The sequence below is a fragment of the Eriocheir sinensis genome, chromosome 12 (assembly GCF_024679095.1).
Source record: "Eriocheir sinensis breed Jianghai 21 chromosome 12, ASM2467909v1, whole genome shotgun sequence".
NCBI classification, from domain to species: Eukaryota; Metazoa; Arthropoda; class Malacostraca; order Decapoda; family Varunidae; genus Eriocheir; species Eriocheir sinensis.
This window is the reverse complement of record NC_066520.1, coordinates 13,402,209-13,426,948: the sequence shown is the minus strand read 5'-3', so window position 1 is coordinate 13,426,948 and position 24,740 is coordinate 13,402,209. Positions and strand designations below refer to the sequence as shown.

The following is a 24,740-nucleotide window of genomic DNA, read 5'->3' as shown; positions in this document are numbered from 1 at the left end:
AGGGTAGCAAAAGTACAATTGTTTATTATTTGTATTGTTTGTTTTACATGTTATGTAAATATAAGCCTTATTGTATATGTGAAAATATGTGGAATCATCCAAAAAAATATGAAATGGTAGTTTGACTCAGCCTACCACACACATAACTAACACTTTATCCTAGTATTTGCATATTTGTTGGCTGGCCATTACTCAAGTATTAAACAAAAGACATACTATAAAAACAACTATTTACATCGGCATCAAACACACAACCAAGCTTGGAGCAAATAAAATTTCTCACATTTTCCCGTCAGACACATGAACACGGATATTCTGCAGCTTCATGGTAATGCAATTGTACTAACTTTTACTTCATATATTTGTGCACCTTTGGTGGCCAAGAATAAATACTGGCTTTCTCACCAAGTGAATAAATATATACATAAATAATTTTTCAAGGACTTACAGCCCCATCATTTGGAACAGTTGAACAATGACTTAGTTCCCAAACAGGTACAGGTGATCCAGCCTGAGCCAGCCTCCATCAGAACAGCTGTGCTGGACATAAGGCAGTGACACTGCCTCTTGTCCCATCCCAGTCAGCGTCCGGCACACTGCTTTCGTCGTACTGTTGGGTCTACTGCAGGTCAGAAAGCCAGAACCCTAACACTGAAAACTAAATGATACATGATGCTATAAACACCTACCACCAAGAGACTCCTGGCATGAGGTAGCCTTCATTGGGGCAAAACAAAACCAAATGGTGCCAGCATAATGTCTAATGCACCTACCAGAACAAACTGGTGAAGACATCTGTACCTCATCAAGTTCTGTTTCTGTTTGGGTTCTGATGTATTAACCTGTTGTCAGATGTCCGTTCTAAAGTCTGTCTTCTGTCTTACAAAGTCTTTTTTCAACTACTGTGGGCTGCTTAAACTATCCATTATACATCTCTGGATTACATAATTTTCAATTAGTATTAGTTAATGTCAAATTGCTGAATTAGCATATACATTTACAACAAAACAAATTTTGAATAATTATTTACATCATGCAGAATAATGTAAAAAGTTGCTTAGCAAAAACGAATTTAGTTATGGTTTAACAAAAATTTCTGATCTAGCACAACACTGGTAACAAAAGCTTACCTCTTAACTTTTATCAAATGTTCCATCCATACTTTACTTCGTGGAGAAAAAAATATAATCCTTAACAAAGTCAAATGTCCAATATGTAACATTACATATTCTGTATTCAGTCTGCCATGTAAGGCATCAACAGCTAAAGTCTCCTACTCAGAGCTATGATTAACAGATAGAAATGGAATGTGAGGCTCAACAGGAAAATCACACCTGAATGGTTCTTGGGTGATGCAGATCTGGCTGGTATGTTCATTCTCCTATCTGTTAGTGGAGGGCAGCAGATTCATTTCAAAGATCAAGTTCTGAATTATCTTGTATGGCCAATGAAAACTGCCACTGATTGCAAAGCCTACAGTGAATATATCAATACCTAATATTGGTGATTTTTGCCCAGATGCATCAAAATGAGGTAATTCTACCTGTCATGTAAGGCAATGCAGTGTTTACATCTGGCAACAACTTGTGATCCAAGAACTATTCAAAGTAGTGGCCTCTGTAACAGCTGCAAAATCAACAAATATAGAAAACCAACATCTGCATGGATATTAGTTCAAACACTAATACTGAAGGGTGTGTACCATATCAAATTTCCAAAATATAAAATGTGCCATCCTATACACATTGCCAAAATGCAGTGACACACTACACTCACATTCTGAAATTTGAACATTACTTTTTAGGTGGTTACACTACCATTAATTAAATCACTATACAGCAATAGTTTTCATCACACATAAAGGCTTACCATTATAAAACAAATTTTGCTTTGCTTGGTAACTATCCGAGCTACTTAAAAAATTATGAAAATAAAAAAATATTGTCATGCATAAGTAATTCCCTACGCATCACCACTCATGTGTGATACAGTCACCTGTGTGTAGTCACAAGTACAGCACTGCCTCAGAAGGGTATGTCTTTACTAGTTTAGTACGCAAGTGTTGAGAGTCTCTGGAAACATAAGTTGTTGTTGGTTGTCTAAGGTAACAGGGGATTGGTTCATTGGACCGTTGAGTGGTTAGGGTAGTTTTAGGTCGCTGTGTTGGCTGTCCGTAACTGTCCGTGGTAAGGTCCGCGTAGTCACGATGTCAACACGCTGCTGCTGGGGAAATGAGACAATTCAGTAAGGCCCTACCAGTGGCTGACTCACAACTGGGATAGGCCCTTCGGGCTACTACGTAGAAAATGGCTCTTATCAGAAATGAAAAATTCATTTACATGAAAAATCTATTAAAAATAATTATTAAATACTGCATGTGTTAAAAGTGAATTATTTCACAATCCTTCACATGCATAAATTAATTCTAACACCCTCTCCAACTTTCATTTGATCTTATTTTACTTTCCTTTTAAATCCCACTGTTAACTAGAAAACATTAAAAGCCAAAATATAGTCAGAAAACCATGTCTCTCCACTGCCAGTCATGCAAAAGGTCTAGATGTACCATGCTGTCCCCTGTGACAGGGTTAAGCGAGTGTGGCCCTGCCTAAACTACATTTCCACCCTTGTGCTAGGATAAGGTTGCCAGCCAGGCACTCTCCGGTTAACCCTTCTACTGCAACAGATTGTGATTAAACCCTTACATCCAATACCTTGATACCCCTGCTGCTTTGTGTGTCCTAGCTCTGAGGTATACAGGGTGAGTTTGGTGATGATTTTTTAGAAAGAAGTTGACAGGACAATATCAAGTGACAACACAAAACCAAGAAAATTAAACCACTAAGACTCCAATGAGTACAGGTTGCAACAGAAGGGTTAATGATGCTTATTCTCTTTATGCAATGTATGTGACCTTCCTACAACTAAGGACTTGAAAACTTTCAATATCAAATTTGAAAAGGAGAGCAAAATATACAATCTCCAAACGACACCTTTTAGAAAGTACCACAAACTTTGTATGAACAAATTATGTTCTCTGCGGTCTGCCTTCCAAAGTCAACCACAACTTGACACTAGCTTATCATCTTGGCAATGACCTAACAGGTAAATTAGTTGAAAAATATAAGTAGCACTACTTTTCTGATTTCAGAAATCACCTTTTTCAGCATGATAGGGAGTGGATTTTGAGCTCCTTGATAGATAAAATGCAGCATTTCATATGCTCTTAACTTTCATCTTTTAGAAACCTTTGCACTTAAAAGATCAACCTTTGAAAATAAATTTGGAAGCAGCCACCAGTCTATGCAGTCCTTGCATTTTTAATTAAAAAAATGTCAATTTGTTCACTGCACTTCTTATGTTTATGTTCATTCTATTCTAGTAAGGGCATGGATACAGTGCAGTGGATGGATAATTACAAAGGAAAGGATTAAGTTTTTAGTCAGTAAGTTGGGTGGAATGATGATGGATATAGATCAAAGTCCTTCTGTCATGGTCATCTCATCCAGAGAAGTCAAAGAATTATTCCATCTGTGTCCATACTGAAACTTTGTTCCAAACATTGAAACGTGTCTTTTGTCTTTTTACAAAGAATCTCTTCAGACTGTTATCGTATATAACTCTTAGTATGTGCATATTTATAAAGAAAACTAAACTCCTGTCATTCATGCTGTCTGGAAAAAAGTTAGGTTACTTTTCTTGAGTGATATCTCGCAAACATAAAAGTGGTGTGTGGCCACTCCTCTGTGAGAATCTATGGGATTCATCAACTCATTTACATACATATGTCAGATCTTGCATATCAATACGTGGATATTTCTTCAGCCTTAACACAACTCACACTAATAATTAATATTACTGTTCTTCTAAGATCCTTCTTTCCAGCCCGTGAAGTCTTGAGGGTGCTTTGATATCCTGGGAATTGTTGATCTATCATCTTGGTCTCAGTCTACCATTTAACATGCTAAACAGCCAATAAATGTTGAGATTCTTTTCCCTCCTTACACTGTAACATTCATCACATACCATGTGCCAAAAGTTCCTGCCAAGCCAACACATACAGTACATGCTGATGATAAGGTCATGAGATGCCCACACTGAGTGGAGAGGAGCAGTGTCTGGCCTGTCACAAGCATACATAGCGGCTCATGGTTTGGGAGGACATCGCAGGCATCAAAATACTGCAAACATGACCTGCCCCAAGTAAATGCAAAATCCTCTTCTTACCAAGAGAAAAATAATACTAAGCTTGGTTCCTGCTGCAGGCAGCATGTAGATGAACAAAAATTCTTACTATTGTGAGTATCCTTTTAAAAAAAGGCACGTTAATTTGATGGAAAATATTCAGAAATAGCATCAGAACCTGATCAGAAATTTCCCATTCTCTTTCCTAACAAATTACTGAACTGAATTGTGACACCACACAGTTCTCACTCCAGGGCCCAGAAACACTGGGAGTGGCCATTCACTCAAGAAACAAAGTTATAGTCATGGGAAGAACTGCTCAAAGAAGTGGGCCACAAAACCATGCTCTCTCTCTCTCTCCATCTCTCTCACACGGACAGGCATGCTTCCATGAATGCACTAGACCACGCACACACGTATACATACGCATATTCAAACACACGAAGAGCAGCACTGGGATGTGGAATAACCTCTCCAAGAGATTATGGTCTAGGCAAAAAACATCCAAGGATTTATAAGGAAATTGGGTAAAAATACAAATTGAGACAAGACAACATAAGCATATGCTCTTCTGCATACTACAGGTATGTAACTTTACACAAACCATTCATTTGTGTTCCAAACAGCCTCCTGTTCAGCCACATATGTTTAGCAAGTTGTTCCAAACCCTAGAAATAGTTAAAAACTCTAGCTTTTGAGGAGTAGATAAGCTATGAGTCAAAATCCCATACCATATTCTTAACTTTCTGAAGCATAGAGCACACAGGGCTGCTTGTACATACTACTGGTGGCCAATGGGGCTGCCACTTTCAGATTTGATAACTAGGATCTACTTTCTATGCAAAGAAAAATCTATACTATCTGCTATACAACTTGGTCCTTAAATTTTAGTAAGAAGACAAATTTCAATATGATTTACTAAAAATGGCAGTACAACTCTTTTCTGCATTTATCTATATATCAGAAATAACTGACTCCTGAATACCTACTTTTATGTTCCTTCGAGTGTTAAGAGTGAGAGGATGAGAGTTAAAGAATGTTATCCCAGCACACCCTTCATGAAAGTGTGTGAAGCATCCAACAAACCCTTGAAGACCCATAACTGGCATGTGAATGGCTGCCCCTCTAGGGTGAGGAGAATGATGTTCCATGCAAGTCACACTACTGACGCACCAAGCCAGAAGACACAGGAGACTGTCTACCTCAAGCATGCCATGTGTGTCCCCGCAACATGCTACTATGTTTATATCACAGATATCATTATCACAGCCTGTCAGAAAAACACCTAAACCTTAAACAGTACAAAGACACACACAATCTGCCTTAACTCATACTGGAATGATTCTCCCAAATATAAACGTCATTAAAAAATATATATGTATGATTATGCTATTGTGAGTACACTGAAAATACACTGATTAATTTATGCATGCCAAAGATCTTTGATATTTACAGGTAACAGCATGCTGAACACAATATATATGTTTTAAAATGAAATACACCTATATCTTTATACATCCTGCCATGCAAATAAAATTCATGTATTTACATTATTTTTATGAGAACTGCCCCAATCTGATACAATGTTTTACTGTAATAAGATCAAATTCACAAATGACTTCCCTTACACACAGCAAGTGGAGACTACTAAGCCAATGTAATCATAAATAAATACTTAAAAATGACAATGAGAAGTATCATGAGAATATGATATGCTCTTCAGCATTATTCAGTAATATAAAAATATCAGTGATAAACAGATTCAATAAAAGACACCTTTAGTGCAAATATGACGTTTGGGATGTAGCCATCTAGACAACGCAGTGCCCGTCCCCACACCCTTAATGTAACCCTTTTCCCATACCTCTGCCTTGGGCTGACTCAACTCTGGTCGTCAATGCGAAGTCTTTTCCGTCCAGAGTCTGCCTTGTCATGGGGGTCGGCCTCCATTACCTTCAGCCTGGAGCCGAGCACCTCTTGGCCATGCAACACCTAAAAAGTAAATAAGTCATCTAAATCAACACCAAGAACACCAGTAAAATCAGCCTATTACAGGTGAAAGAACAGAACAACAATGCCTAAATAAAATTTAGAAAATAAGAGAATCGAAAATAAGAACAGCAGCAGCAACCAAAAACAAAACTGAAGGAGCTGTAATTTGAAGGCCACTGCTCCACATTACATCAACTTTATGTTCGAAAACATTTTTACTGGTGATCAGAAAAAGAGTTGGGACTATTTCTAAATGACCATAACAACTTCAAATCCAATTCTACATCCCTGGGTAGTAGCAGCGTAAAATGAGAGCACACACCATTGCACACTTCCTAAAAGATCAGTTCCATTTCCCAGGCCCTCTGGCATGGTGACACTGTTGTCATCAAACTTATTCTGTTTACCTCAACACAGGCTTCCTAAGTACCCATTTATCAATCAAACTACATGACGATAAACATCTGCCTGGGCTTTGTAGTAACTGGCCCATGTAGAATTCAAACCACGGGTTTCATTAATTGCATCAATCTGTTGGCCACTACATCACGAGCACTTAATATATAATCTCCATTGCCGTCATTTAATCAACAATATTAATGACCACAATAAGCAACACTTTTTCCCCTTTGTGCTGCACAAGTTTTTCCACCACAACCAGGACTCACCACAATGGCCTTGTCTGCGGAGTCTTTGGAGGAGTATTTAGCATACCCAAAAGTCTTGCCATTCAACATGTAGATGTCGATCAGATTTCCAAATCTACCAAAAACGTCCTTGAGTGCATAGATGGGAGGAGGTGAAGGATGGCACACGATGAAGAGCCTAAGGGGAAACCCCAAAAATGTCAATGATTACTTGGCACACAAACATAATGGCACAATCAAAGTTTACAGTAAGGGCATGGAAACATATTTGATTAACTGACGAACACTGACTCCTATCCCATCTTTAAAAAAAAAGGGTCAAAGATCAATAAAGACCAGCAGAAAAAGCAGCTGTCTCACCTCTCAGCAACTGCAGAGTCCACTGGTGCGAGTGGCTGTGGGGGAGGTAGCTTGACGGAGCAGTAGGATGGGTCATAAGTCTCCCCACTGGCAAGCTGACCTGGACTGCCTCCTATGTTGTTGACTGTGCTCTGACCTAGAACATTCATAAAATATAATCCTTTTAGATTATGAAGGCTTATCTAACATATAACAAGACAACTTGAGAATTACCTATGTCATGAACGTAAGAGATGAAAGTCGAGCAATGAGCTCATACTTCTCATGGGTACAGTTCTCATGACCACAATACAGTTGGCGCGGAAAAATGTCCGCACCTGCCGATAACATGCACTCTTTTCCGACACAACATTACGCTCTTGTTTATTTAGGCACCAGCATTCACAAAAACTATTGACATGGTCAATAATGACCACCTGGCATCTCCATGCTTTCAATTTTCAATGTAACGGATTAGCGGGGGCCAATGGTCCAGTAACCACTGAGCAGGCTGTGTGGGAGCAGACACCCCGCCCTGTGTTCGAGTGAGGTGCTTCCTGCTTCCGCCCGTTTCCTCAAACATCACTTGCCTCTTTTTGTCAAGCTTTTTGGCAAGCTGAAAATGGATGAAAAAAGTATCATACTGGCTTTACTTTGCAAAGGCCACAGCAACAGAGAAGTAGCAAGAAGGATGGGAAGATCGGAGAAGTGTGTTCGTAATGTCATGAAAGAAGCCAGTGCCTTCAGAGGTGTTACTGTAACATCTCCCAGCACATCTCTATGCATATCTTTCAATTCCTTGGCAGTGATGAAAGGGTCCTTCAGCACCATGTCGGAGCAGCATGTAATTTCTCTGGCCTGTCTTGCTTTTCCTCCCTGACCCCTTCTTTCATTACATTATAAACACACTTCTCCGATCTTCATGTCCTTCTTGCTACTTCTCTGTTGCTGTGGCCTTCACGAAGTAAAGCCTCCATTTTCAGCTTGGCAGGCCCCATTCTGTAGCAAAGGGTGAGTGATATCAGTCATCATATCACAGACAAGAGGCGAGCGAATTGTTGAGGAAACGGGGGCGGAACCTGGAAACACCTCGCCCGAACACGGGTGTGTGTGTCTGCTCCCACACAGCCTGCCCAGCGGTTACTGGACCATTGCCCCTCGCTAATATGCTACATTGAAAATTGAAAGCATGGAGATGCCAGGTGGTCATTATTGGCCATATCAATAGTTTTTGTGACTGCTGGTGCCTAAATAAACAAGAGTTGGGCTGCATTCCATGACCTCACCCCAAAAATGTTTACCACCACACTGCCAAGTCAGTTTAACCACGGCCTGCAAATGATAATTGCCTGAATATACGTTGATGACGTCAAAAGAGTAGGCAGATTTTCAGATTTTTTGTGCATTGAAATGTTGTACTCTTACCCAATATTAGCAAACTAGCAGGATAGTATTTAAAAAAACTGACCATGTCATCGTGTTCATGATACATTGCTGCATATCATGAGCATTTATTTATTACATAAAGACTACACTATATCAAGATAATGGAAGGAAAAAAAAAGGGTATAATAATTTTGTCTCACTTCTGTGGCTTCAACTTGCTGTAGCTGGCAGTTTTGCTCACACTGAATTAAGCTGTTCTAAAGAAAAAAATAGTACCTACAAAATTATAGCCAAGGTCTTACTATCCTCTGAGCTTTAGGTAAAGGAGTAACTTAGCCCTGCAACCCACCTTGATTTAGCCCTGCAGCCTGGATAAGGGAGGTGGCCTGGGCGATGGTCTCAGCAAGCTGAGCGAGGTTCTGTTGTATATTGCTGTTAGGCTGACCACCACCAGAGAGAGCTGGAGGAGCAGTGGTGAGGGCACTGGGAGGACTGCTACCCATGGTGCCATTGTGAGGGACCAGGGCACCCGACACACCTCGTGGTAGTCCAGCATAAGGAGGACCTCCTGGGGCACCTGTCATCATGGGGGGTGGGCCTCTGTGAAGGAAGGAGGAACACATGTACAGTAGGGGAGCAAACATCATAGTATAAGCTGGCTATAAACAAACATAATGTACAAGAAAAAAGCAATCCTATCTACACAGAGCGAAAAATAATCTCCGCATCGTTACTTACGGTGGTATGTCATGGCGTGAGTCAAACTTGACAATGAGCCTCTGGCCTGGGGGGTACTCAAAGCCATGCAGCTTTTCCTTGGCATAGGTGGCAGACTGGATATTGTTATACACCACGGTGGCAACACCTCGAGCCTGATGATGAACCATCTTTTGATTCAGGTTCAAATGAAAATAAGTCAACAGTTTTCATTATTTCAAAGCAAAAAAAGTTCATATACTATTTCTCTCTCTCTCTCTCTCTCTCTATGTGTGTTCTGCTGAGAGCTTTAATGTGAGCACATAAGTTAACAATCAAACACCAGTAAAATAAGTTCTTGAAGTTACTGGTTGAGTCTAAAAATCTTCTAAGGAAGCACTTATTTGAAATATTATATAAAAAATATTAAAAAAAAAGCCAACCTGAAAAATGAAGCTTTTCAGAAAGACTTTACTAATGAAAGTGAGCAGTGATGGGTATCCATAAAGTAGCAGCTAATGGCTCAGAAGACAGCCTATGCATAGGTACAACAGTTAACAGTTACCACAGCAAAACCAACAGGTAAGGATTTGTCTTACTTATTACAAAAGCAAAGGCTGTTTAATGCTGGGTGCTACCTTGCATCAGTCATGCACTGAGTTAATTAGAGTATGCAAATAACAGTATCTGCATTCCTTCACCAATGCATAAATGAAATAATGTGGAAGCATCAGTAATATGTAAGCATTTTGTAATGGCTTTGTGACTGAATGTATATAGCTTAAATGCAGAAATGTTGCCCATGTCACATGACTGCCAGACAAGTTGTCTAAAATGTCTGATACTATGCTTCAGTTTCAGGCAAAAGAGGCATTCATGCATGAGTGTTATGTCACTTAATGCTGGATGGCAATCTCCACCTTCAAAGGAATGCCACAAACCAGGCCTACCACCTTAGAGCTGCATATATCTACTTCTAAAGCTACTCTTGGGGTATGCCAAGATTAATTTGAAATCCCGTCACTAGAAAATACAATTATTTAAAAAAATCTAGCCCAAGTACTTTAATTAATTTAGGTCAAAGTTATTATTAAGATGGATTCAAAGGGGTAGACCTGTCTCACCCTGCTGTCGGTGATGAAAGAGGTGCTGATAAAATAAAAACAGTCGTTCACAAATTTCGTGTGGCAATTTCAATAAACATAATAATTTATATTTTTTTTCTTTTTCCTCTCTCCTTTCCTCTCTAAAATGAAATAAATTTTCTACGTGCAATGCACGGCATAGATATGATGTTGGGAAGAGGTGCTATTTTTATTGGTTGTAGGGGCGTGGGATGCGGGAGTCCCCACACCCTTTTGCTTCACTCGAAGCGGAATTTCCACCCGACGCCACACCCATAAGCGAGAAGACTGTATGTCAAGGTGCCTATAGATTGTAGGGCTGATAATTTAAAATAGGTGTCTTTCATCATCAATCATTCCCCGTGTATAATTAATTTCAAACATAATAATTTATATTGTTTTTTCATCTTCCATCCTTAAATAAATTTGATAAAATTTGAAGGCAGCACGCAACGGCGCAGATATATGGAATGGAAGAGGTGCTATTTTTGGTTTGCAGTGCGCCGGGCCGGGGAAGTCCGCACTCCTGACGCTTTCGCGCTGAAAGGGGAAATTCCACACACCGACGCACACGGATTAAAGCATCAGTTTTTGTTTCCCTACACCTTAATGTTTAAAGCCACATCCATGGACCCCCATCAATATTTGTAGAAAGGGGAAACATGAAGAGTATGGGTTCATAGTTGAACACCATCATCAAGAAGGGTAAAAATATCCATGTAAATAGGTCAGCACAATACAAGCAGACAGAAGCAGCCAACACAAAATCAATCATTAGCAATATAAACAATTTCACCCTCAGCAGAACACAAATTCTTAAAAGCTAATAAGGGCAAAGAAACATCTGAACCTTGACACTAAAGATAAAAAGACTAACAGAAGTTTCTATATTAGCTCTCAGCCCTGGTCCTTAACCTTTTGACCACCATCCCTTTTATTCCCTTCAGTGTTGGTGAGACAGGGCAAAGAAATTCCAGTGAAATAACATTCAAGGAGGAAAGTTGTAGTTCCCTTGGCATATACACATTCAAAACATGGAAAAATTTAAGTCTTACAACAGAACACATACAAGATGAGAGAAAATGAAGAACTGTACTCTTCACACTAGCCAGGGTGTACAAGCCCCTCCACCAGCAGCTTGCCTCAATATACAAGACTGACACAACTCCCTGTGTGCAAACTAAAAGCTAAAGAAGACATCCTAAGAGGTGTGGTCAAACTAGAGAAAAGTTGTAAATGTCAGGAGGAACAAAGCACTTCTCATGTCAGTGGGGAGGTAGTATGTATCTTAAGCAGTGCAGTCCCCTGTTTGTTTGTTTGTTTATAGTCTTTAGTTTCCTCGGTATTATCTGTGCCACTTTCCCCACCAGAGATAGTCGAGAGTTCGGTGAAGTCCACTCCTGAGGGCTCAATCAACTTGACTTTAAATGAATCTTGACACAAATTTACATCTACATTCCTGATACTGTACCTCAGCACCATTGTGCAAAGAGGTGTATCAATAATACACATTATGAATTTAAAGTTTAAAATAATGGGGTCCCTATCAATATCAATACATATACTTTCCCTTATATTTCAGAAGGTAAGGATAGGTAATTTTTGTCTTGATGCTAAAACTTATGGGGGAAAGTGGCACAAATAATACAGACAATGCTGTGTGTGGAGTGAGTTTGTATCCCCTTGCCCCATGAAGCACTCCTGAAACACCAACACTTCTGTCCCTCCCCTCCTCCCTCCCTCCCTCCCTTCCCCTGCCCTGCTGTGACACACGAATGATAGTATACCTGACCAGACTTGTGGTCTTTCCTCAGGTCGCAGTAATCAAGACCGGGGATAAGGTCAAACAACTTCCAGAGCTGGTCCTGGTTGAGGGTGGGCGAGGCAATAACAGTCAGCCGCGTCACACCCTCGGGGTTTAGCCCACTTGTGTCCACTGTAGGAGGTCGGATGTCAGCAATCAGTTGTGTCATTGGTCATGAGCAGCCACACATAGGTTAGCAAGTAGTAAGTCCTTCTCAAACTGTGATAATTTCTAAAAGGAACATGACTTTATGGAAAACAGAGTACATAAAGTATATTGCAGTGAAATGATCTGTGCTGATCCAGGATGCACAGGAAAGTAACTCTGCTTTGCCCTCTCACTTTAGCTGGCTCAGCATACAACTTCTATCCATTTGTATTTCTTCTGTTGCACAGGCTATGCTGGGAACAGTGTTCAACAAATGGAAAAACAATCTATTGAACTACTACACCAGCTACACTCCAACTGACTGGTGTTCCAAGAGTATGTTCTAGTTCTGCTAATGAATTTAATGTACAAATAGAACTCCACACAATAGAAGTATACCCATAAACCTCTTTGAACTTACACATTTAACAGGACAATATGACACCACCATGTCTGAACTAGCTTTTGGTGCATGAAAGGTTCCCAGAAATTACCAAGACAACCACAATGAAGAGGCAAAAATATGAGGCAGAAGAGCAAATCCAATACTCATAAGAAGTCTATTAAAATCCAGACATGGAATCAATCACTTCCTTGCAGCACCAATCAGTCAGCATCATGTAGGTGACTGAACCAACACTTACAGTACAAGAGCAGTGGTTACTTTGGGGCATTTATAGTGTTGTTAATGAGTGAAATTAAAATAAATGTTATACAAAAATACTGTCATAAATGATGTGCAATTAATCAAATAGGCATCTATTAGAAGTAAGACTACATAAAAAAAATCTAGTACTGTACCAACTCTACCAAATCAATTTAGCTTCTCCAAATGTGATATAAAGGGAAATATGATTAGCCTCAGGGCAATGAGAAACACTCTTAATCTATATTACAAAACTCAATATTGTTACTTGGAAGAAAATAAGAAGACAATTATACTCAAACAAATATGTGACAAAAGCCTTTTAAAAGTCAACTTGTGAGAGCTTGAATTAAACACAGGAAAGTGTGCAACATTACATCAATCTGTTACAAAACATAAAGCTACCTTGACGGTGCACAAAATTTAATCCCCGAGTCAAACAGCAAGTCCTTGTGTGTCCTGGTAGGGGCCGTCACTAACACCTAAACCGGTGTGCGTCCTACTGCAAATGCACACACACTCGCACACACACATACACATACACACGCACACAGAAACACCTAGGATACACTGTCTACATCTTTGTTTAATGAGATGTCTGAGTATTAACATTCACTTCTTGGGTGAGTTATGTCATGGAGAGTAAAAGTCTATGGAAGTGGAAACTGTAGACAGCTGGTGGTAAAGACTGCCACCAAAACAATCTTAGCTAGGCATACAGGAAGAAGAAATACGCTACATGCCTGTACAATAAATCCTGAAATACATTGATCTAAGTTTGATTCAAATTTGTAGGCGTTGAGATTCAGCTAACTTTCCCAAAGTATCCTTTCTGCAAGTGTGCTGCATTACTTCCCTATAATGACTGAGGCATCAAAACCTTAACAGTAAAGTGGACTGGGACAGTTTCCTTCAAACCCTATCATGAATCATGGCATATAAGCTTGATGTAAATTTGCAGCAGTAGATATATCTTGAGACTTAAAGAGAGAAAGTGCCACACTATGCTGTGAGCATTTATTCCCATACCTTATAGTATTCACCAAACAGCATTGAACAACCTTCCTATCAAACATAACCAATATGAAACTGAGCCTTCTCCAAAACTTTCAAAAGCAATTTCATAGTAAACAGGAAAACAAAACCCTGCAAAAGCAACTGACTGACAGATCAAATTGAAGACTTGGCTCTTCTAGATAAGACCAACACCAACAAAAAATCAATAATTTGAAAGAAGCACAAAGTACTGCCTGTGTGTCCTAATCTGAGCTCTCTAAAGCCCCTGGAATAGTGTCCTATAAAGTGCAGATCACACAATCTGAAACAAGTGCCACGAGGGGTGAAGCAAGCTTCCCATGTATGATAATAATGCCCTTCACTTACTGTATGAAATAGCATCGAAGGGGGAGTGGTGGTTGTTGATGTGTGGGGTGATGGGTCCTGAAGAGTACCCCCCATAGCCTGCCTCGCTGCCTCTCAGTTCTCCCCGTATGTCCCCCCGGCCACCCCCATCAAATTTTATGCCATCACTTTTCTGGGGTTTGGGGTCAGCAAAAACTGGCTTGAAAGAGCGGTCGCAACTTTCAAATGCCTTGGCTGCATGTGACATTCTGTGTGGAGGTTACACAAGATGAGTAAACAAGTCCAGCAGTTTAAAAAATACTAATATATAATGGGTGGGGTAGTTAACTAATCACTGACACACTTGTTTTCACATACTTCAATGACCATTTAAAGTTACCATTGAATTTAAATATACAAATGAAACAATACATTAATCTGATTCAAAATGCATATTAAATCCTCACTACATCAAACAGTTACACTGCTTAAAACAAACAAAGTTTAAACAAACGAAGTTTCACCTCACCTGTGGTACTTAACGTAGGCGAATCCCTTGCTGTCCCTGGTGTTGCGGTCACGCACGATGGAGACATAATCTATGTCGCCAAACTGTACAAAGTGTTCCCGCAGCTCAGCCTCTGACAGAGATTTAGGCACCACCACAAAGAGCCGCAGCAGCCGCTCCTCCTCGTTCATGTCTCTCCGCGACCCCTGGTCACGGCTGCCAAAAATGACACGACTGTGAGAGGCAACACAAAACTATGTAACTACAGTGCAGCTCCATATTGATGAATGGCTCCATTCTGTGGCAGTAAGCTCTATGACTTCTGCCACATAACAAAACATTTGCACAAATTAAATAAATACTTAAATCCAATGGTTCAAGATCAATCCTACTGATACAGTAATATATTGGCATAGCTCCCTTTTACTGGTGTGAAACTCCAACTGTAGTTGGGAGATCATGGTAAGTGCAATTTCAGAAAAATTGCAGAACAATATACATGAGAAAGTAACCAAGATTTAAAAATATATACCAATTTACATAAACATCCACATTAGTGTGGAAATTTTCTCAATTCAAATCCATGAAAATACATCTGGAAAAGGAAATATATAACTTTTATAATAATGTCAAATGCTTCCATTAATAAATAAGAACATTCTTTATAGTCAGTTATTTTTCCATCCAGATCCAAGAACAACCACCAAAGACAGGTATGGCAGTAGTCTAATAGACATTATCGAAAACACACATTTCCTGTGCCTGAAACTGCAACACCTCACCAAAATAAGTGACACATTACTGCTCAAAACTTATGGTGCAATAAACAAAACTACAATGAAAGCAAGGATAGCAGCAATAAGCAGGACACTAATGGCCACATTTAATGGACCAATTAATCAAAGGGAAGCAAATTCATTAACACTTCACCCAAACAGTGACAACAGTGAGATACAAAGAGGAAGACTCAGAGGAGCTCTGTGAGTGTAACAAATTGTATTTTTGCCTCAGAGTTAGTGTCCTTGGCAATTACCAACATACCTGTGTGCGATGAGAACCTTGAGGGGTCTTGGGTGGCCTCCAATACACCGCCCATTCATCTCTTCCATTGCAGTCGCTGCTTCAGATGTTTTAGAGAACTTAATATATGTCACACCTGAAAAGAGACAAAAGGAATTAACCTTTCTTATGGGACTTCATAAAGGTCAGGCCTGAAAATACTGCTCATCTCTTAAATGGAAATCCTGAGACACTTCATGTACGCAAACACCCTTCAACAGACTTCTGATGCAGCTCTGCCCGTAGAGCATGTATAGTACATTAGGCAGTAACTATTTAGTAGCAAAAAAATGTACAGAAAGTACATTCATCTGAAATGCAATATGAAGAGCACCAACTTTCCATAAGCAAATCTAAAAGAATATTCATATATTAGTAATATTATTCATTTGACCCTTACAATTAATAAGTGATGTATGCAGTACAATATACTAGCTTTAAAGGTACATTAATATGTGTGTGTATATATATATATATATATATATATATATATATATATATATATATATATATATATATATATATATATATATATATGAATCAATAAGCCTTACATGAAGCCTTCAAATATATAAGGACTAATAGTACTTATTAAGAAAGAGCTCTAATCATAATGGAGTTAGAACTTTGCTACCCTGGGCAGATGCCTCTACAGGTCCTCCAAGTAAAGTTTTGATTAAACAACAGACACCATGTTGTGAAAGCCTCACTGCTACCCTTTAGTAAGTGCACATCAATGTTTTGCAGACATGTAAAATTACAACAGAAAACCCTAAGAATTGTGATTCACTTCATGGTTGGAAGAAAAACATCAGCAGGAGGATAAAGGTAGCTCCAGGAAATGCCACAAGACAGGAAGTTATACCGTACATGCACAACAATCAACACCATGAAGGTATCTGTCAAAGTAAATGTTCAGCCATAATGCAATCAAAATCCATCATTGCTAACAAAAACTCGTTGCAGACACTGTGTGTGTGTGTGTGTGTGTGTAAAAGTGAAAACAGCCTAATGGGGCGTGCTGGGTCCTTAGAGTTTCCTGTACTTTAAAATGCAATAATGTGTCATAATATATACCTGTACTGTTCCTGAGCACCAAAACATATACGTTGGCTATTTAGCAATGTAAAACATGACCTCTTAGGGTCACACACACACAGAGAGAGAGAGAGAGAGAGAGAGAGAGAGAGAGAGAGAGAGAGAGAGAGAGAGAGAGAGAGAGAGAGAGAGAGGGGACACAAGCACATCTGAACACCAAGAAATAAGGAACATGGGGCACCACAATACATAAAAAGACATCAAAACACTAAATGGAGTAGCATCAAGGCAGAAGGAGGGAGGTGTTATGTGTTGGCATCTGCAGCAAACACACACACACACACACACACACACACACACATACACTAAACGCTGTCCCTCTTTGGCGATGTGAGGGCCAGCACGGGAGGTTATTGGGTGGGCTCCAATGGCACCCCAGCCAAGCCTCATGTCCCCAGTTCTTGTCAGGCACCACTGGCATTACACTTCAAATTACACAGCTTATATCTGGACCATATACTCACTTTAAAGATACATGTATATGAAAACTAAACAGCTTCAAAACAAATGGTCTTCTTTCAGGCATGGTGTGCATTTGGCAAAATAATTATGTCAAGAATATACTGATAACTTAGTATATTCTTGTGAGTAGGTACTGTATACAAACTATCCTTACTGCTAATCCCTCCATAGCGTTATACAGTACACATCACACACAACTTAATATTTTGATACTTTGATTAAATGGGCATCACAAAATAACCCATAAAACTAGGTGGGTGGCTAGAAGAGGCATCATACGTCATCAGTGGGAGAACAGCAGTTATAATTACAATCACCATATAAAAATATAAAAATTACCAAAGTGTTATGCAATGTCCTAGTAGTGCCCTGATCCTGTCTTATTAGCTGTCACATTACTATTAAGATTCACCAGAGCTCACAACCCCATCCATCACACTTACACTCTCCATAATTCAGAACTAGAATCAGTCCAACCACACAAGTATCTTGGTGTCCACCTCTCCACTAACCTAAAATTCAACACTCACATGGACCACATCAGTGCCACAGTCAACCGAACTCTGGGGATCCTGAGGAGGAATTTACAAAACTGCACACCTGATATAAAACACATAGCTTATGACACACTTGTGAGACCAACACTTGAATACTGCTTCACGGTGTGGGATCCTTACACACACACAGAAACATTGATAGGTTAGAACAAATCAACACCAAGGTGGCTAGGTTCATTACAAACAATTACACTCGAATGCCTGCCATCACAACACGGATCAAACAACAGATAAACATGGAACCTCTTCACTTACGCAGACAAGCACACAGACTTACACTTATGTACAAGATCACAAACACTCACATTGACATTGACCCACAAACATACCTACACAACCCAAACAGTCAACGTACTCATAACACACACATCCATAAATACCAAACATATCACACTAACACTGATGCATACAAGCACTCATACTTTCCACGCACCATACATGACTGGAACAGCCTCCCTCATCAGATTTTAGACTGCAGAACAATAGACTCATTCAGAAAACAAATACACACTCACTTGTCACCACAACACACCAACACTAACAATTACACTTGATTCACTTCCCTCACCTGCACACTCTGCTCCCCCATCCCCCCAACGGCCAACACAAATATGCGTGTTATGCACCTGTATGGGTGCCCTGTGCATCATAAATCCAGATCCAGATTTACAACTTAAGTATAAACAAGCATCTAATTCAAATTTATATATATAAATAAATATATATATATATATATATATATATATATATATATATATATATATATATATAATATATATATATATATATATATATATATATATATATATATATATATATATATATATATATATATATATATATATATATATATATATATATATATATATATATATATATATATATCAGGAAAACTGCAGTGAAGAGTCCATAAAGGTTTAACACTGCAAATTACCTTCATTTTCATTTAACTTCACAAGACCAAACAAAAGAAACAGCAAAGGCCATGAAATAAAGTCAGTGAAAGTGTTTAATTACATACCTATTCAAATTTAAATAAAAAGTATGCATGCACTGCTTAAAATCTTGATACACTTTAAATAATTAGTACACCATCCTCCTTCTCTACTCCCCATTAACCATTTTTGCTTTCTACTCAACCACAATGGATTCATGTGCAACTAAAAATACATGTGATGGACAACAAGTCTGCCCATGAGTCACTCTCCAGGGCTAATGTGAGGCAGAGCAGAGGAGACATGATACTTGGCTGCCAGTGAGCTCCGTTCGCACCCTCTGCCGCCACCACCACCTGCCCCCTACTATCTGTGTTCCTAATGGCTGTGATCATAATGCTGGCAGCAGACGTGCCTCCCACATGCAATGGTGGTTGTCATGCCTCAATAAACATTTTTCACTGTCAGGGTAATTATATCCACCTGATGCGATATAGATTTGTTGTCGCTATTCTACATCCCCTTTATAAATTACTGGCTTTTGTGTGTGCATGTTAAAGCAGATGTAATCACTGCCCTTCCTAGTATACCAGGAAATTGGCACAAGTCAGTGGTGGAAGGAATACCACAGAAAATATTTAAACATAAGTTACACAATGTCCTCATAAACATCAACATAGCAACTGCAACTTATTCTTATCTTTCTGATTTTAGATATTTCCCTACATGTGTCCTCCCTCCTTGCTCTCCTACCCCAAACCAAGGCTGTGCAGCTTCAAAGAGAGAGGCACATATGGGAACGAGACAGGGACCTTTTCACAAATCACCTCTACGACAGAAGACATTTCCCTCAAGGGTTAGTGAAGCTATTCAAATTCTCTCCCTGCCTTCCTCTTACAGCTCCCAATCAGTTTCCTACCCAAGCACACATGTGGCTTTGTATCACGTTATGAAGAGTGTGTTGTGCAAGACCTGAAGGGTGTGGGAAAGCAATCTGAAGCCACTTCCTGACTCCCACCACCAGCATGCCCATGCAATTGATGATTTGAAACAAACAACCATGGGAAGTGAGAGGTAAGTGAAAGTAACTATACTGTTCACAAAGGTAATACCCACATAGAACAGTTTTATAATGTTGCTGACAAAAAATTCCTACAACAGGGAACACTAAATGTAGAAAGTAAATAGTAGGTACAGGTGAGAAGAAAAGAATCATGCCACAGCAACACCTTGCAAACACATGATTATAGTGGCATGCAAACACCATATACCTATGCAAAGTGATAGTATATATTTATCTATCTATATTAATTTATGAAATCTTGTTCCTTCCTGTTTACCCAACATGGCAATGACTTCACACACACACACACACACACACAACTTTTTGCAAGCTAACATTAACCTCGTGAATTCTTATTACATTATTGTTCCCTTGCCTGGAGGGTTTTCTTGCTTTTCTCAGACTCAAGTTCACAAGCACTGATGTGACTCTTTTGATATAGGTCTTTCAATCTGCTGAGCAAACCCACAACCAATGACAACCACTTTACATCAGGCCTGGGCTTGTCTGGGCTATCATACTAAAGTGTGTACATTCCATATTTCTCTAGGGTTTGAAAATGAAGTACGGTACTGTATATGATTTATAGACCAGAAATTTTTTGTTTGGAATGAGTCTTTTTATGGCAGACCCATAGCAGCTTCTTCCAAACTCTCTTTTTCACACTTGCATTGTCCACTTCAGTACGTAGTCCAGCCTATGGACGGGAGACACAATAAGTGGTAACACTGTATAGCATTTCTAAGCACACGTCAAGAAATACAGCTTTCCTGATGGATGCATTGAACAGCGGAACAACCTGGACAAAGAGGATGTTCAATCTAAAAACTTAAATGAGTTTAAAGCTGAGTTTGACCAACTAAGTCAGAGATGGACCCCACGAGCATACCTCATTTCCTGTATATTACAATTGGGTAGTAGGTGCAAACATCTAGGTAGATATATATACACACACACACACACACACACACAGTATTACTCATTCACAAGTGTTTGTAATGACAGAAAATAGTTGTGGTGACAGCATTTTTATGCTAGTTATATCTTTCAGTCACAATAAAGCATTTCTTCATATGTTTAGTTACATTAGCAATTATTATTACCATTTATCAATATAATTCAATTATTATCATCATTCTTATTATTATCACATTGCTTTTACCTATAACCTATGTGCCTCCACATGCTTATTTCTCCCTTTGAATCATTTGGCAGGTGGGACAAAGCATTAGCTAAGGGTGACATTTCTTGTAAACCAATTAATTCACATGGGTAAAGGAGGAAGTGAGATTTTAATTGATGAGAAACTGAATATGGAAGTAGTAGCACAATACAAAGCATGATTATTCATTATTAAAGAGCCCAGAGCTGAAGCCTCTCACAAAACAACCCACAGAACACAGCACAATGCCAGATGCTGATCATGTCACCTCCCATTCACCAGGCAGCCTTCCACCCTCCTGCAGATATTTACCGACTCTTTTCACCTCTTTGAGCGAGCCTCCCCATCAAGCACAAACATACTTTCCTCATTCTTTACATCATTCTGAGCAGCCTTTCTCCCAGGATATAACTCAAGTCCTTTCTGTTGCAACCACTCAACCACTACACCACTGTGGGAGAACTTACTTCAAGACAATTTCCCATACACTTAAGAGTAATTTCCCACCCGTCACCTTGCATCACTATTGGTGTGAACGAGACGCAACCCAAGAAGTGCTTTGGCGAACAACTAAGCCACCTTTATTCCTTGACTATGAGCTACAACTGAGTGCTCGTCTAAGTGTTGGTGGGATGCTGTGCTGTATCTGGGAAGCCTACACCACACTGAAGGCCATTCTCATGCCATGTGAACCCCAAGGCACGACCCCCTCACTCCGGATGTCACACCTACGCCGTGTCTCAAGGCAACGAGTTCTTACCGACCACAGGCTCAAGGGGCAAGGAGAAGGTGATGAGCACAGATCTCAAGGTGAAGTTTAGTGTATGCTCTCCACTTTACATTTATCCCTTCATTTACTTATCAATAGACTGGAGTTCCTCAAGGCAGTGCTCCAAGTCCTAAGTTCTTTTTAGTGATTTTACGTAAATCATCAGCTTAATGTTGTCTTGCGGTAAGCAGCTCGTCAATGATTACAAGACATCCTAAGCTAAAGATATCTGTGTTATGACACTGAATATTAGTCCTAGTAAGATACTGGAATAGTTATAGATTAGAATATTGAAATTTTGACATCATATGTAAAAATGAAAATAATATGGAGAACTACCATTATCCATAAAACTCTTCTAATAATAGCCATCTGGACTTGCGCCATGGGTCCAGAACTATGATAATATGAGTGGCCTTATGACCGCAGCAACTATATAAGAAATAGAAATAAATCTACTTGTCATACCTCAATATTAACAAGCATGAAGGCTGCATCTATCTATTTGAATTCTATCTAATATAACTTCCTCCCTTGTAAGTGTACCAAAACTCATTACTTTACTAGCTAAATTAAAAAGAATATCCTTAAAGTTCATTCATACCGTATAAAATAGCCAAGCTTGACTGTGCTTAGTAAGAGAAAAGGCAACGACTGAGGTTTCCAAGATAAAGGGTGATAAATGGGGGGATAGCATAGTTCTAATTGATACACATGCAACAAGAGGATACAACCTAAAAAATATGAAGTAGAAAACATCTGAGAAAGAAGGAATGGCTTTCTGATGCTTTATGAACTGTCCCTGGGCAATGAGGCAGAATGATAATTAATGATGGAAGAGGAAGTGTGTAAATCATGCAAGTATAGAAGGAAACTGTTAAGATCTTTGCCATCATGATTATGCCACTGTTACACACACATGCATTCAGGTATTCTTGGCACACTCAAAGCTGGAGGGTGTGCCCAAAAACTATATCTAACATGTGCGTAGTAAGGCTGCACATAAGTAACTGTTGCTGTGCATTACACTGCATGGTAATACCTCATTAAGACTTGTTAGTGTCAACACAGTGTTTTGCTTGACCAGAAATCAGATCTAAGATAAGTCACAGGAGCTTGTTAGTTAAAGTATGAAATCATTTATATGTGGTAAAATGTGATTCAATCCAGAGCCAGTTGTAACTAGAAATGACTTGATATTCTGGCCTAGACAAACAGGAGGTGGAAAAAAAGTAACTACTATGGTGGACAGACTGGCAGAATGATGAACAGCTTTGGGCTTTCCCTCCTCCCTATCTGACCTGGCCAAGCTGTCAAGGGTAAGGTCACCTGAGTCAACAATCAAGGCAGGACGACTTAATAAACGCAGGAAGAGCCACAGCCTATGCAACACCTGTCACAGCTAGTTGTGGTCAGGCACGGGAGGGAGGTCAACGTCCCTTTAGCAGGCCCTGCACAAGGTAGGCTGACGTGTAGGCCCCTGGGAGACATGAAGGCATCCCCACGCCCTACCAGCACTCCCACACGCCTGCCTCACCACTAGATAACCTCCCACAGACACAAGTTACGAGTCGGGATACACAGTCATTCATTCCCGCGGCTAAGGTGGAGAAAGGAAGTGAAGGAATGCAAAGGTTTTCAGTCACAGTTTTACCCCCTGCCGTCCCTAGCCTCTCGGGAAGGGTAGTTAATAAAGCAAGGTCGAGGGAACACCACAAAGGGACATTCTGGACACAAGCCATAACGGTAAATAAGCATAAAATCGATTGGAAAAGAAGGAAAGTGTCGGGTGGAATCTTGCGCCCTCAAAACTTTCCCTTGGGGCGCTGGAGGATGAAGTGGGAGACGGGGGAGCAGAAAACACCACAGAACACACACAGACGGACACATACACACCATCACATGACCAAAACAGCACGAAACACCACAGACACCATCATTGCTTCTTGAATCTTCCCGAGAACATACACTCGCTCGCCCAAATAAATGAAAAAATAAAATAAAATAAATAAAAATACAACACGGAGCGGATCTTTTTGTGGGCTTGTTTAATTAACTGTCTTTTGTTTCCTTTTCTTTTCTTTCATTTGGAGGGGCGTCCTCTGAGCAGTCTGCCTCCTTATGTATGGTAGAAAAAAAAAAGATAAAAAAAACACTGAGCGGGATTTTTGTTATGGCCTTGCTTGCTTTTCGTTTCCTCGTTTTTTTATATATTTTTTTAGGGGATTGAAGGAGAGGTGCCCTTTGAGAAGCTTTCTGAGAATAAAATAAACAAAAAGAAGCTGATCTTCCCCCGTGGACCCCACACACACACACACCTGGAACACCCCACACACACACCTGAAGCTTGTTTTCTTTCTTTTTTTTAGGGGGTGGGAAGGAGAAACGCCCCTTGAGAAGCCGCCAGAGTAAAAAAATAAATAAAAAAAATGAGACACCTGAACACAAGCACCTGGCACACCTGGAACACACACTCCCACACACCTGGAGCTCCTAATTACTGTATCTACCTTTGGGCTCCTCCGTGTTCCTGTCCTTGACCACCCAGATCTCCTCGATGGTCCCGTGCTTGGAGAAACTCTCGCGGAAGTCCTCCTCCGTGATGGACTTGCCGCACACGATGAATAGCCGCGAGTGGGGCGGCTCGTCGTACTTGGACTCCTTGCCGCCGTACTTCCCGCCGTCCGAGCCGCCGTGAAAATTGTCCCGGGAGTCATAGCGCCTCGAGAGCTTCTCCGTGGACGTCATGGCTCCCCGCGTGCCTGAGGTGGACTGGGGGGCCCGCCGCGCTGCTCCCCGCCCCGCATGGACGAGGGAAGC

The 24,740-nt window shown here is 40.0% G+C and overlaps 1 protein-coding gene across 5 annotated transcripts; it reads right to left on the bottom strand.

Moving 5' to 3' along the window:
- Nucleotides 1–18: 18 nt before the first annotated feature.
- LOC126997438 (RNA-binding protein 45-like) lies at nucleotides 19–24,712 on the bottom strand. Of its 5 annotated transcripts, none has more exons than XM_050858526.1 (11): nucleotides 24,431–24,712; nucleotides 15,857–15,971; nucleotides 14,837–15,049; nucleotides 14,350–14,576; nucleotides 12,157–12,305; nucleotides 9,288–9,436; nucleotides 8,899–9,149; nucleotides 7,185–7,320; nucleotides 6,846–7,002; nucleotides 6,050–6,177; nucleotides 19–2,223 (listed from the first exon to the last, which is right to left on the bottom strand). In XM_050858526.1, exons 1-10 carry the CDS (start codon nucleotides 24,666–24,668, stop codon nucleotides 6,067–6,069), a joined length of 1,746 nt encoding a protein of 581 aa, XP_050714483.1. In that variant the 5' UTR covers nucleotides 24,669–24,712; the 3' UTR covers nucleotides 19–2,223; nucleotides 6,050–6,066. The 5 variants fall into 5 exon arrangements, with proteins under 5 accessions (XP_050714483.1, XP_050714482.1, XP_050714484.1 ...); XM_050858525.1 differs by having other exon boundaries at nucleotides 19–2,220; XM_050858527.1 differs by having other exon boundaries at nucleotides 19–2,220; nucleotides 9,288–9,421.
- Between the last annotated feature and the right edge of the window lie 28 nt (nucleotides 24,713–24,740).